Here is a 15,731-nt window from a genome sequence, read left to right on the forward strand (position 1 = left end):
AAGCTAATGGTATTAAAGGTCCCAGAATGAATCTACCTGTTTCTAAAGCTAATGGTATTAAAGGTCCTATAGAATGAATCTACCTGTTTCTAAAGCTAATGGTATTAAAGGTCCTATAGAATTAATCTACCTGTTTCTAAAGCTAATGGTATTAAAGGTCCCAGGATGAATCTACCCGTTTCTAAAGCCACTGGTTACCCTCCTACTGCAGAGAACAGGTCCACTGGTTACCCTCCAAGGTTCAAGGTTCTACTTTGTTTCATCTTCTGTACAGGTACATAAAACTTTATTGTTTCATCTTGTGTACAGGTACATAAAACTTTATTGTTCCCTCTTGTGTACAGGTACATAAAACTTTATTGTTCCATCTTCTGTACAGGTACATAAAACTTTATTGTTCCATCTTGTGTAACGTGTGTGTGTGTGTGTGTGTGTGTGTGTGTGTGTGTGTGTGTGTGTGTGTGTGTGTGATAATCAAAGAGTTAAGAGTTTTCTCTGTCATTGACAGAGAAAACCACCTAACTCCACTTGAGCTGTATTCGGGTAAAGTGGTGATAATATAATGACACATGCAAAAGTCACAATACCAACTTTGATGATAAAAAATATAAGGTTTTCTTCAATCTTCTTTTATTATTTACTATAGCCCTAATAGACCTCAGGAAATTACATCTGGCCACAGCAGAATACAGGATCTACTGAATGTGAAGGTAGCCTACTGGGGGGGAAGCCACACTGTGTCATAGGCTCAATATGTCACTTTGACACATTCAGTAGATCCTGTGATCTTTTGTGGCCAGATGTAATTTCTTGGGGTCTAGTAGAACTATAGTAAATAATAAAAAGATAAATCGCTATAAAATGTTGTAAAACAAAATACATATTTAGCCCCATGCTCGAATGCCCCCCCCCCCCCCCTGTCAAAAACAGCTAAAATCCCTAAAACCAAAGAAAGCAGCAAATGAAAAAAAAAGAATAACACCCATCTTTTACTTTTCCTAATAACAACCTAAAACATGAACCTTGTCCTTTTAATGAAGTTTAAGATGGCAAATCATACACATGCAGAACAAACCAAAAACACGGCAGGCGAGCAGAACATCACTAAAACACAAAAATATAATGCTGAAGACCTCAGGTGTTTGCTGGCCTTAAGTAGGCAACCCCAGGCAATCAGGGGAAGGGCTGGTGATCCAGTAGGCAACCCCAACCAATCAGGGGAAGGGCTGGTGATCCAGTAGGCAACCCCAACCAATCAGGGGAAGGGCTGGTGAGATGGAAGTAACCACATACTCACCCTCTCCTACCACTCTGACACTCTTCCATAGACTATTCTACTGGCACATATGTGGCAGTGGAGTAGAGGTAAAACTATACTATATTTAACTAAAGATAAACAGGTTCTTAGTTGCTTTTCACCACTGGCGCACAACGGCTCGCTAATAGGTTTATCCTTAATAGTCATATTCCCACACACTCTGTGTCTTGCATATTTGTCCATTGTTGACAATGCAGCCGGAAATCCACTCCACCTGTCTGTGGACATCGGCGTAGACACTGGGGTTTTCACCACCGCACGGCGCACTCCCCCAGCTGGCCAAGCCTGCCACGTTGTGAACCCCATCGCCCCTGCAGATCACGGGTCCGCCCGCGTCCCCCTGTAAGACACACAGCCATATGAGTCACCCTGTAAGACACACAGCCATAGTCACCCTGTAAGACACACAGCCATATGAGTCACCCTGTAAGACACACAGTCATATGAGTCACCCTGTAAGACACACAGCCATATGAGTCACCCTGTAAGACACACAGCCATATGAGTCACCCTGTAAGACACACAGCCATAGTCACATAGTCAGTAAGACACACAATAGATAAATAATAAATGTATAATATAGTTTTATATATATTTTAGGAGTGAATACATTATGTTTAGATGCCCGTGACAGCCTGTCAGCTGGTCACTCAATGCTGCTCCGCTTTACTAGGACAGAAAAACAGCCTTTGAAGGCTGATGTACTTCATACCTCATACTTTAAATGATTAATGTGAGGTATAAAGTAGAGCAGCCTTTTGTTCATGAAACAGAAAGATTGGGTATTGGGTCAGACTGACATTATGTATCTTTCAGGACCTTAGTTTCACTGCTTTGTCTCAACCACTACTCTATGGCTCTGGTCTCAGCCACCGCGGTGGATATTTTGACATTCCATTTTTTCTTTTTTTATGGTGCCACTACTGTTGGAGCAGCCATAAACTACACAGGTTCACCCCGATGTTCTGGGCATCTTTGTAGTGTTAGTGTTAGTAAAAAGCAGGTAAAAGTGTAACGTTTGAGGCAGACTAACATCAGTCACTCTACAGTTCACTGTAGTAGAAGAGGTGCAGGTTTACCCCACAGCTATGTCGGCTCCACCTACAGGAAATACGTAAGCTGCGACCACGAGACCCGTTTCTGAATTCGTCTATAACAGCCCAAACAGAGCTCAGTATTTGGCAAGTTGTTTGTCTTTGTCTTTGTCATGCCAGCTACTGTTAGGCCACTCGTGGTCAGTATATGTACACGGCCCAGGATTCCGAATATCAGTATGACAAATCGTCCAGTGATATCCAAGGATGAGAGACGTAGCCAAGTCTCTCATCAATGCAACTGCAAAGCTAAAGGTTGGAATAACGTGTTCCTTCCACGCGCTACGTCCAACCAGGGAAACTCCCCCCTGTCAGGTGTAAAGGAGCAACTTGGACACTCAGGCATGAAGGAAGCATGAGTTCAAGTCCGTTGCTCTCCCCTTGTCTCCCATATATGGGGACTAGGTTGGTCTCCCCTTGTCCCCCATATATGGGGACTAGGTTGGTCTCCCCTTGTCCCCCATATATGGGGACTAGGTTGGTCTCCCCTTGTCTCCCATATATGGGGACTAGGTTGCTCTCCCCTTGTCCCCCATATATGGGGACTAGGTTGGTGGAGGGTGTGTAGAGCCCAGGATCACATTAGATGATTGACACAGGGGTGAAAAATGGGTTACAAAATCGTGGGATAAAAGAAATATTAAAAGCAACTGCAAAGCCATCATGTTTCAACGTCTACACAGGTTTAAGTTGCTGGCATGCAAGGATATACCAGGCAAGTTATACATTTAAGGGGATAGATTCTCTAATCTATTTAATACAATTCAGCCTCATGTTCTGGCAGACAAACTGGATCCTTGATCTTCTTACCAATAGATCACAACAGGTAAAGGTCAATGGTATTTTATCCAACCTATTATCATCCTCTACCGGCTCACCTCAGGGTTGTGTTTTGTCCGTCTTCTTATATATTTTATATACAAATGATTGTGTTAGTCAGCACGCCAACAGATTCATTATCAAATACGCTGACCACTCCATCATAGTTCAGTCAGCACGCCAACAGATTCATTATCAAATACGCTGACCACTCCATCATAGGCAGCTTGCTTGGTGATGATGAAGTTGGTCATGGCCAAGTACTTGAGGACTTTCTCTCCTGGTGTGGGGATGCCTTTCTCCAACTGAATGTCTTGAAAACCAAGGAAATGTGTGTAGACTTCAGGAGATCCCCTCCAGTTCCCCAGAACAGTGTTGTCCATGGTGAGCAAGTCGACCTGGTGACCACTTACAAATACCTGGGTACTACATTTGACAGCAAGCTCAAATTTGATGTGAACTGTGAAATATTGTGCAAGAAAGGCCAACAACGCCTCTTTTGCTTGAGGCAGCTCGCCAAATTTCAGGTTGACAAATCCCTCATGAAACTGTTCTACAGTGCCTTTATTGAGTCATCTCAATTGAGTTATCTCCTTCTCCATCATTTGTTGGTACAGAAACCTAAACATAAAGGAAAACCAACTTGGTCTCAAAGATCAAAGACGGCATCAAAGATATTTGAGGAAAGTTAATTTCAGTAGTCTAGACCAAGTATTTAAAAATCAGGTGCTTAAGAAAGCCAAGTCCATTTGTACGGATAACTCCCATCCCCTCAGCTCTGAGTTCAAGCTGCTTCCCTCTGGCATTCTCCTAAAAGTTCCAGGGGCCAAAAGCAACAGGTATAAGTTCTCCTTCGTGCCTGTAGCTATCCAGGCTCTAAATGCCGATAGGAGGAGGTAACTTGTCACCTGACTCACTTGTATTAATTTTTTATACAACTTTCTGGAAAAGTTATGAATTATAATGTTACACTGATACCTTGAACTGCCATCCTGTTTTAATGTCCAGTTTCCCAGAGTCTGACACGCACACACACACACACACACACACACACACACACACACACACACACACACACACACACACACACACACACACACACACACACACACACACACACACACACACACACACACACTTACGCTACAGGTGCTGACTAGTCCCTTCTTGTCTTCTCCACAGATCATGGTCTCGTCCAGCTGGGATCCATAAAACTCCATGCAACGCTGCTGAGACATCAGGGAAACCTGTCCTTGTGACAGTTTGGACGGGTGGATATCTGAGGGACGACAAGAACACTGGTTGGTTTACCCCTGTGTTATTATCTGAGAGACAAGAACACTGGTTGGTTTACCCCTGTGTTATTATCTGAGAGACAAGAACACTGGTTGGTTTACCCCTGTGTTATTATCTGAGAGACAAGAACACTGGTTGGTTTACCCCTGTGTTATTATCTGAGAGACAAGAACACTGGTTGGTTTACCCCTGTGTTATTATCTGAGGGACAAGAACACTGGTTGGTTTACCCCTGTGTTATTATCTGAGGGACGACAAGAACACTGGTTGGTTTACCCCTGTGTTATTATCTGAGAGACAAGAACACTGGTTGGTTTACCCCTGTGTTATTATCTGAGAGACAAGAACACTGGTTGGTTTATCCCTGTGTTATTATCTGAGAGACAAGAACACTGGTTGGTTTACCCCTGTGTTATTATCTGAGAGACAAGAACACTGGTTGGTTTATCCCTGTGTTATTATCTGAGAGACAAGAACACTGGTTGGTTCACCCCTGTGTTATTATCTGAGAGACAAGAACACTGGTTGGTTTACCCCTGTGTTATTATCTGAGAGACAAGAACACTGGTTGGTTTACCCCTGTGTTAATATCTGAGGGACAAGAACACTGGTTGGTTTACCCCTGTGTTATTATCTGAGAGACAAGAACACTGGTTGGTTTACCCCTGTGTTATTATCTGAGAGACAAGAACACTGGTTGGTTTACCCCTGTGTTATTATCTGAGAGACAAGAACACTGGTTGGTTCACCCCTGTGTTATTATCTGAGAGACAAGAACACTGGTTGGTTTACCCCTGTGTTATATAGACTGGTGTAGCTTTTATTTAAAGTACCTATAACATAAAATTCAACTTGTTCAATTTATTTTGTGTTTTTGGGGCTCCCATATGTGTTTTCTATCCCCACAAATAACCAATCTTGAACAATCAGGCTTTCATATCATATTAGGTGTTTTAATGGAAATTGCTCTCAGGAACAGCTCAACTGATTTTGTCGTCATCGTGATGTCATCAGCAATGTCCACCATTGTTGATTTTCCAAGCTGGCATGGAATGGAAACATGCCTGGTTTTATCTAGCGTCAGTATTATAATGACTCAAATATTAAATAATCTGCATATCAGCACCCCCACCACCTCAGGACATTGTGGTATTGCAGCTAAAACTGCTTTCAAAGTCCAGAAATAAGGACTGGTTATATCAGAGTGGTGCTTGAGTCTCAAACAATTAGAAATAACTTTGAGGGACATAGACAATATGATATTAAATATTAAAAGCCGCTCTAAAGAGGGAGTGCCACAATGTTTGTAATTTTCCAGTTTTTCATGTGTCTGAGGTGACAGTACTTCATTAGACACCCTGGAGTCGTTTTTATGTGCAATGGTGTATTAACTTTGTATTTAGGGTTTCTTCCTGGAGGCTGAACCCTTGACAGTCAAACGGGCCAATGAAATAAACAGTAATATAGTGACATCACACTATCAGCCCCTCCTCTAAGCCCTCCCTCTCCCAACTACAGCTGTGGGTGTGGCTTCAGTTCAGGTGGATCACCACTCATCGCCACCCATCACCACCCACCAAGCAAACCAGCCATACTTAATTAACTGGTGGGCGTGTCCACATAAAAACAACATTAGAACAAAAATTTTACACTTTTTTGAAAAAAATATAACTCCTTATATAACAAAAAGACCTGATGAACATGTTTTAGGGTGGAAAACAAACACGGCACTCCATCTTTAAGGTGTGATTAATGGTAGTGAAATGGTTGGACACGTACCATCTTTAGTTCACTCCATCTTTAAGGTGTGATTAATGGTAGTGAAATGGTTGGACACGTACCATCTTTAGTTCACTCCATCTTTAAGGTGTGATTAATGGTAGTGAAATGGTTGGACACGTACCATCTTTAGTTCACTCCATCTTTAAGGTGTGATTAATGGTAGTGAAATGGTTGGACACGTACCGTCTTTAGTTCACTCCATCTTTAAGGTGTGATTAATGGTAGTGAAATGGTTGGACACGTACCATCTTTAGTTCACTCCATCTTTAAGGTGTGATTAATGGTAGTGAAATGGTTGGACACGTACCATCTTTAGTTCACTCCATCTTTAAGGTGTGATTAATGGTAGTGAAATGGTTGGACACGTACCATCTTTAGTTCACTCCATCTTTAAGGTGTGATTAATGGTAGTGAAATGGTTGGACACGTACCATCTTTAGTTCACTCCATCTTTAAGGTGTGATTAATGGTAGTGAAATGGTTGGACACGTACCATCTTTAGTTCACTCCATCTTTAAGGTGTGATTAATGGTAGTGAAATGGTTGGACACGTACCATCTTTAGTTCACTCCATCTTTAAGGTGTGATTAATGGTAGTGAAATGGTTGGACACGTACCATCTTTAGTTCACTCCATCTTTAAGGTGTGATTAATGGTAGTGAAATGGTTGGACACGTACCATCTTTAGTTCACTCCATCTTTAAGGTGTGATTAATGGTAGTGAAATGGTTGGACACGTACCATCTTTAGTTCACTCCATCTTTAAGGTGTGATTAATGGTAGTGAAATGGTTGGACACGTACCATCTTTAGTTCACTCCATCTTTAAGGTGTGATTAATGGTAGTGAAATGGTTGGACACGTACCATCTTTAGTTCACTCCATCTTTAAGGTGTGATTAATGGTAGTGAAATGGTTGGACACGTACCATCTTTAGTTCACTCCATCTTTAAGGTGTGATTAATGGTAGTGAAATGGTTGGACACGTACCATCTTTAGTTCACTCCATCTTTAAGGTGTGATTAATGGTAGTGAAATGGTTGGACACGTACCATCTTTAGTTCACTCCATCTTTAAGGTGTGATTAATGGTAGTGAAATGGTTGGACACGTACCATCTTTAGTTCACTCCATCTTTAAGGTGTGATTAATGGTAGTGAAATGGTTGGACACGTACCATATTTAGTTCACTCCATCTTTAAGGTGTGATTAATGGTAGTGAAATGGTTGGACACGTACCATCTTTAGTTCCGCCCCATCCAGAGATCCAACACTTCGTTCCATCGGGGAACATCTTGTTTGGCAGACAGGCAGTTGTAACGTAGTTGGTTTCATTGGCACAGGATGCTCCGTTGGTGGTTTCCAGCTGCAGTAATGCTGAGACACATGTAAACACAATAGTTACATAACATTAGCATCTCTGACTGACATGATGTCATCATTTAGACCTTTAGGCATGCTGTGTGAGTGACACACAGTAGATGAATGGACCAATCAGAGACAGAGTAGATTAATGGACCAATCAGAGACATAGAGTAAATTAATGGACCAATCAGAGACAGAGTAGATTAATGGTCTCACCAATGTCATTTCTTGGATTGTTGGATATTTTTCTTTCCCGATAATCCACATGAATGAAGTCTCTCTTCACGTCGACGATCTGGTCTTCCTCTTCATGTATGCCTTTGTCCACTCCCCCCAAGACCACCTTCATGTCCATGGTGTCGTTAGACTCACTGGAGAAACAGCAGTCAGTCATTAAGACATGAGAGACGTTTCATTCATTATTCTGGCTCCCAGACTGGAATGAACTGCCCATTACAGTCAGAACTACAGACTCACTCCCAATCTAAACTATGGAATGAACTTCCCATTACAGTCAGAACTACAGACTCACTCCCAATCTAAACTATGGAATGAACTTCCCATTGCAGTCAGAACTACAGACTCACTCCCAATCTAAACTATGGAATGAACCTCCCATTACAGTCAGAACTGCAGACTCACTCCCAATCTAAACTATGGAATGAACTGCCCATTACAGTCAGAACTACAGACTCACTCCCAATCTAAACTATGGAATGAACTTCCCATTGCAGTCAGAACTACAGACTCACTCCCAATCTAAACTATGGAATGAACTTCCCATTGCAGTCAGAACTACAGACTCACTCCCAATCTAAACTATGGAATGAACTTCCCATTGCAGTCAGAACTGCAGACTCACTCCCAATCTAAACTATGGAATGAACTTCCCATTGCAGTCAGAACTGCAGACTCACTCCCAATCTAAACTATGGAATGAACTTCCCATTGCAGTCAGAACTACAGACTCACTCCCAATCTAAACTATGGAATGAACATCCCATTGCAGTCAGAACTACAGACTCACTCCCAATCTAAACTATGGAATGAACTTCCCATTGCAGTCAGAACTGCAGACTCACTCCCAATCTAAACTATGGAATGAACTTCCCATTGCAGTCAGAACTGCAGACTCACTCCCAATCTAAACTATGGAATGAACTTCCCATTGCAGTCAGAACTGCAGACTCACTCCCAATCTAAACTATGGAATGAACTTCCCATTGCAGTCAGAACTGCAGACTCACTCCCAATCTAAACTATGGAATGAACTTCCCATTGCAGTCAGAACTGCAGACTCACTCCCAATCTTTGGACCATAGTCTGAAAACCTCTTCAGACTCCATATTAGCTCCGTAGGACTTGGCCTATAGCCTTGACGACCTTACAGGCTTATTAAAAGGCTACAATGTCATTTAAATAGTTAATGTTATGTAGACAGATGCCATGTCCTATAGTGCTATAGTGTGTATAGTTTCAACATAGAGATTATTGTTTCATTGTTGAGTCAAAACTCAAAAATGGACAATCAGGTCAGCATGACATCTCACACCTCAGAAACTACATCTCCCAGAATGCAGCAGCAAGATGGCTGCTCGTTACCTGATTAGGAGAACCCAAAAAGGAATGGTGCTTCATCATTCTCTCAAACAAACACCAGATGCAAACAGCAAACACAACCCTTGGGTTCTACCTCCAAAGACACCAATGGTCAGTGATATTGTATTGTTTAATTTACACTTATGTATGCACTGCAGTACCGTTTGATGTGGTTAAAATACACATAGCATTCAGAGCAGCATGTTAGCACACATAGCATTCAGAGCATCATGTTAGCACACATAGCATTTAGAGCAGCATGTTAGCACACATAGCATTCAGAGCATCTTACACGCAGTGAGCAGCGGTGAGGACCCAACAGGAATGGATGAGGACGCCTCCACAGACGTGTCCGAACGCATTGGATGAGTTTCTGCGTCTGCTCTGCAGAGACACCTGCCATGGATGGTCTCCAGGTCGGGACAGAGTGCCTCCGCTGACTGTGAGCATATTGCCCATCCGCTTGCCGCACGTTCCTGAGTCAAATGGAGACAGAGCGTGAGAGCCATGGAGAGAAGTGTGTGTGTGTGTGTGTGTGTGTGTGTGTGTGTGCGTGCGTGTGTGTGTGTGCGGGTGGGCGTGTGTGTGTGTGTGGGTGGGCGTGTGTGTGTGTGTGTGTGTGTGTGTGCATGTGTGTGTGTGTGCGGGTGGGCGTGTGTGCGAGCCATGGAGAGAAATGTGCGGTTAGGAGATCAAGGCAAGAAATACAATTTAAGCTTGTTCCACACACACACACACACACACACACACACACACACACACACACACACACACACACACACACACACACACACACACACACACACACACACACACACACACACACACACACACACACACACACACACACTTCAATGTATTTATTTGAATCCACAAATTACAATACATTTTACAAGGAAACAAATATAACGGGGTTGACAGTTCATGTTCACTTAAGGATACACATGGCCCCTCCTCCACACAGACAAGCTGCCTATAACAGCCCAAACAGAGCTCAGTATTTGGCTGCCTATAACAGCCCAAACAGAGCTCAGTATTTGGCTGCCTATAACAGCCCAAACAGAGCTCAGTATTTGGCTGCCTATAACAGCCCAAACAGAGCTCAGTATTTGGCTGCCTATAACAGCCCAAACAGAGCTCAGTATTTGGCTGCCTATAACAGCCCAAACAGAGCTCAGTATTTGGCTGCCTATAACAGCCCAAACAGAGCTCAGTATTTGGCTGCCTATAACAGCCCAAACAGAGCTCAGTATTTGGCTGCCTATAACAGCCCAAACAGAGCTCAGTATTTGGCTGCCTATAACAGCCCAAACAGAGCTCAGTATTTGGCTGCCTATAACAGCCCAAACAGAGCTCAGTATTTGGCTGCCTATAACAGCCCAAACAGAGCTCAGTATTTGGCAAGTTGTTTGGCTTTGCTTTTTGTCATGCCAGCTATTCTTAGGCCACTCATGGTCAGTTTATGCACACGGCCCAGGCTTCCCAATATCAGTATGGCAAATCTACAGCGATATCCCAGGTTTGTTATACAATCCAAGTAATGGTTGATACTTAGAATGTTTATCTTGGAATGCCTGGTCCATGTACAGATCAAAGACACAGCCCACCTCCAGAATCAGGACCTCCTTGTGACTGGTAACACACACACACACACACACACACACACACACACACACACACACACACACACACACACACACACACACACACACACACACACACACACACACACACACACACACACACACACACACACACACACACACACACACACACACACACTTCAATCAAACAACACTGACAAACGTACACTTACTTCCACATTTTATTTTTAAACGTGTCCATTGTCCATCCACACACGTAACACTGTGGCGTCCTCTGGTCCAACTGTATCCCACCATGCAGTCGTAGAACACCTTCTCTCCGGGCGCGTACGCGTCTCGTCTCGTACCTTTCATGATGCTGTTCATCTGGAGGACCTCTGGGGGTCCGCAGTGCTTTGACGGCGTCGCTGTGGAGAGACGCAGCCGTCCACAATGAGCACAGATAGACACTGGGTGGCGCCAGAGAGAACCTGCCATTCTTCTGCCCTCTAGACAGCAATATGCTGTCTAGAGGGCTGTCTAAAAAGAACGCTGCTTACCATTTCTGCACATTGTATCCAAAAAGTGAAGGTCCGCTAATGGTCTAAACTATTTTGAATTTAGGAACGGCAAAGAAAATAGTTTAGACTTTAGACCATTAGCGGACCTTCACTTTTTGCATGCAGAAGGGGGTAAGCAGCGTTCTTTTCTTTCTGAACCGCAGTGGGAGGGGACGTACCTGGAGCCTGTGGTTGAAGACAGTTATGTGGCTGCCGTCCAACACAAGCAACTAGAAAGTTACAAAGCACACCATTTGCTCCATGGTAAGTTGTTTGTTGTTTATTAGACGATTGATTTAACCATTGTTTAGTAAAGGTTGACGTTAATACTAGTATGATAGTAGCAGGGAGGGTGAACGAGTGACGCCACCGCCGCTTCCTCCTCTAGAATGTAAACATTGTGCGCACCCACGGGAAAGGAATAAAAATAAATGCCCCAAACGTTCTGGGTGCCTATGAAGCACTGTTGCAGGACGCCCAACAGCAACGTTTCACCATGGCGTTATTATAGTATGAATGTTGTTGATATGAATGCTTCTATTCCTCTTCGGAAAACGCCGACATAACACGGTCCTCAATGGAGGTTCGCTGATGTTTGTCCTGCTTAACAACGGTATCGAGGCAGCTGAGCGAGCGGGCGGGGCTTACCGCAGGGCCTATTGGCTAAAAGTTTAAATCCCCTCCGACGTCCCGAGTAGTAAACAGTAGTGGATATAAACAGTGCATTCAGCCACAGGGGGGGAAAGGGGGAGTGTGCTGTTGCAGGAGAACACCTCAGCATCATAATATAGGGAAAGATACAGGGGGGAAAGGCCAAAAGAATACATTTATATATATTTTAAATTTTGGCTGAAAACTTGTCTATATCACCTTTAATGTATGAATAATGTGGTGTCTAAGGGCCGATTCATACTCCTATTTTAGAGCTGAATAAAAGTCGGTTCGGCTCTGTAGAGCCTATAATGTGATGTAATTTGAGGTTCGGGGGGGGGGGGGGGGGGGTACCGTCCTAAAGTCGGCTCTTCGGTGCTACTGAAAATTTCTGACGAGCCAGAAATCATTTCGGCACTACAGCGCCGAAACAGCGGTAAAATAGGAGTATGAATCGGCCCTAACATTACATCACCTTTGGTTAAAATAATAAAACACTGGACACTAACCTAATCAATAATGAATGTGATCTAAAATAACTATTTTATATAATTCATTATAAGTGTAGATCGGCTATTTTCACAATGTTTATCTATGGAACTGAGTCAAACTAACTGTAATGGCTACAATGCCAAGTGCTTGCCAGGTTGGGGGTGTATACTACTGTAGATTGTCAGGTTGAGGTAGAACGAAAGAATGACCGAAGGATGACCGAAATAATAAGGTTGTGAATACAAGCAGCCGAAATGAGTTTTCTTTGACGGGTGGCTGGCGTCTCCCTTAGAGATAGGGTGAGAAGTTCAGTTACACGAGAGAGACTCGGAGTAGAACCGCTGCTCCTTCGCCTGGAGAGGAGCCAGCTGAGGTGGTTCGGGCATCTGGTTAGGATGCCTCTCGGGCGTCTCCCTAGGGAGGTCCTCGACGCACGTCCCACTGGGAGGAGACCCCGGGGCAGACCAAGGACCACGTCCCACTGGGAGGAGACCCCGGGGCAGACCAAGGACCACGTCCCACTGGGAGGAGACCCCGGGGCAGACCAAGGACCACGTCCCACTGGGAGGAGACCCCCGGGGCAGACCAAGGGCCACGTCCCACTGGGAGGAGACCCCGGGGCAGACCAAGGACCACGTCCCACTGGGAGGAGACCCCGGGGCAGACCAAGGACCACGTCCCACTGGGAGGAGACCCCGGGGCAGACCAAGGACCACGTCCCACTGGGAGGAGACCCCGGGGCAGACCAAGGATCATGTCCCACTGGGAGGAGACCCCGGGGCAGACCAAGGATCATGTCCCACTGGGAGGAGACCCCGGGGCAGACCAAGGACCACGTCCCACTGGGAGGAGACCCCGGGGCAGACCAAGGACCACGTCCCACTGGGAGGAGACCCCGGGGCAGACCAAGGACCACGTCCCACTGGGATGAGACCCCGGGGCAGACCAAGGACCACGTCCCACTGGGAGGAGACCCCGGGGCAGACCGAAGACCACGTCCCACTGGGAGGAGACCCCGGGGCAGACCAAGGATCACGTCCCACTGGGAGGAGACCCCGGGGCAGACCAAGGACCACGTCCCACTGGGAGGAGACCCCGGGGCAGACCGAAGACCACGTCCCACTGGGAGGAGACCCCGGGGCAGACCAAGGACCACGTCCCACTGGGAGGAGACCCCGGGGCAGACCAAGGACCACGTCCCACTGGGAGGAGACCCCGGGGCAGACCAAGGACCACGTCCCACTGGGAGGAGACCCCGGGGCAGACCAAGGATCACGTCCCACTGGGAGGAGACCCTGGGACAGAGCAAGGCGCAGTTGGAGGAAATACATTGACCAACTGGCCTTGGAACGTCTCGGAATCCCTCAGGAGGAAGTCACTAATGTTGCTCTGGAGAGGGAAGTCTGGAGCACTCTGGTGGAGCTGTTGCCCCCGTGACCCGACTACGGAGAAGCGGTTGAAGATGGATGGATGGATGTTGGGGTAGGGGTATACTTGTCGTGTATACCTTCCCAAAATCACTATGATATATTTGAACTGTTCAAAAATGATTATTTTGGAGCTCCCCAGTTCAAATGTGATTATTTTGGGGGTCCCCGGTTCAAATGTGATTATTTTGGGGGTCCCCAGTTTAAATATGAAGCTCACTGCACGGCACTAAGTGACACGCGGTGAGCTTGTAGATCTGCTATTTCTGAATGGCTAAAGAATAAAATATGATTAAAGTTTAAAATGTAAAACGACACAGAGACGCTTTCGTGGACTTAATAGGCGGGTAAAAATATGGTTTGATCCTAAAAAAATTGCAACAAAAGGTTTCTCAACTTTTTTTTGTAGTATTAGGTGTCCTTAATAACATACTAAAAGTTTACCAAAGTTTGACCACCCGAAAGGTGTTATTTTCAAGATGGCCGCCGCCAGTTCTTAAAATACCATTACTCCTCCATTATTCATCCTAGAAAAATAATTTTGGTGTCTAACCCTATGTTTTGGTTATCTAGGAATCCAATTAGCATATATAAATTATGTAAAAGTACAATGATATATTAAAGCAAATGTTTATAAGGTTATAACAGTGTAATAGGACATTTCCCTTTTCTATAATGCCGTACTGCTGTATAGGTGAATTCATCACATATACACAATTCACATTCTGTTGAAGCTTTCAGGAGATTTATTTTGATACCATAACAATAAGGAATATATTCATTATTACTGGGTGGTACTGTCATGTGACATTTGTAAAAGCATGGCTGCCAAGTGATAGACTGCATGGGAATATTACACAAATCATGGAATAAATTTACAGAGAAATGTCTGCCCTTTTTTTTGTAAAGGTGTCTGGCAATAATAATAATAAAAATAAGTCCCCTATAAGGGTAGTGGTTCCCAAACTGTGGGCCGGGACAAACATTGTGAAAATAGGCAATCTATAAAAGCTCACAACGCGAGTGTCTTTGCAGCAAACACTCTCAGTCAGTAGAACCAAATGGTCTATCTATCTATATATCTATCTATCTATCTATCTATCTATCTATGTATGCTCAGACCCAGCCAGCCAGCCAGCAAGCCACACACATAGTGCTCAGACCCAGCCAGCCAGCAAGCCACACACATAGTGCTCAGACCCAGCCAGCCACACACATAGCTCCGTAAGGGAGTGGTTGCACCACTCAAAAAATCTTCAAAAAACTGAAGAGGCTACTGGAGATTGGAGAACCTGATTTGGACATGATCTGATGCAGGACAATATTATGTCACTATGACAGAAAGAGAAGATGGGTCTGGCCACATTCATTCACCCCATAATCTCAGTGGAAATTGGAAAATATGTTGACAATAGTCGACAGCTCTGCCGATTAATAATCGATTAATTGAACCCACCCCCCATGTTAATCAATATCACAACATGGAGGTCTTAGAACTACCACCACAGGGACAGACAAGCCCCAATCTCTCAAGTGCCCCATAGCTTTAATGGGACATGTACTGTATGAGCCACCTCGGACATGCATAGAGGAGAAGACCATGAGGGTCTTCTTAACTTTGCTCTTCTGTGCTCCAAGTCCCCAGGGAGAAATCCAGTGACCCCCCACTCCCCCCACTCCCCATACTCCCCTGTACCCACCTGAGGGGAACCCTAGGCCCACTAAACTCTAGACCGGACCCCCCTTT

The 15,731-nt window shown here is 44.7% G+C and overlaps 1 protein-coding gene across 1 annotated transcript in view; it reads right to left on the minus strand.

Moving 5' to 3' along the window:
- Positions 1-1,242: 1,242 nt before the first annotated feature.
- LOC310870653 (neurotrypsin-like) overlaps positions 1,243-15,731 on the minus strand; it is a gene marked incomplete at its 5' end in the record, with an annotated part of 50,387 nt that continues 35,898 nt past the window's right edge. The window contains 6 exons of the mRNA XM_083781923.1: positions 1,243-1,658; positions 4,374-4,510; positions 7,547-7,684; positions 7,889-8,043; positions 9,564-9,747; positions 11,088-11,282. Of these exons, the coding sequence (XP_083638049.1) occupies positions 1,455-1,658; positions 4,374-4,510; positions 7,547-7,684; positions 7,889-8,043; positions 9,564-9,747; positions 11,088-11,282 (1,013 nt within the window). The 3' untranslated portion in view covers positions 1,243-1,454. The remainder of the gene's footprint in view (positions 1,659-4,373; positions 4,511-7,546; positions 7,685-7,888; positions 8,044-9,563; positions 9,748-11,087; positions 11,283-15,731) is intronic.

The sequence above is a fragment of the Protomyctophum parallelum genome (genome assembly GCF_964188405.1).
Source record: "Protomyctophum parallelum genome assembly, chromosome: 14".
NCBI classification, from domain to species: domain Eukaryota; kingdom Metazoa; phylum Chordata; class Actinopteri; order Myctophiformes; family Myctophidae; genus Protomyctophum; species Protomyctophum parallelum.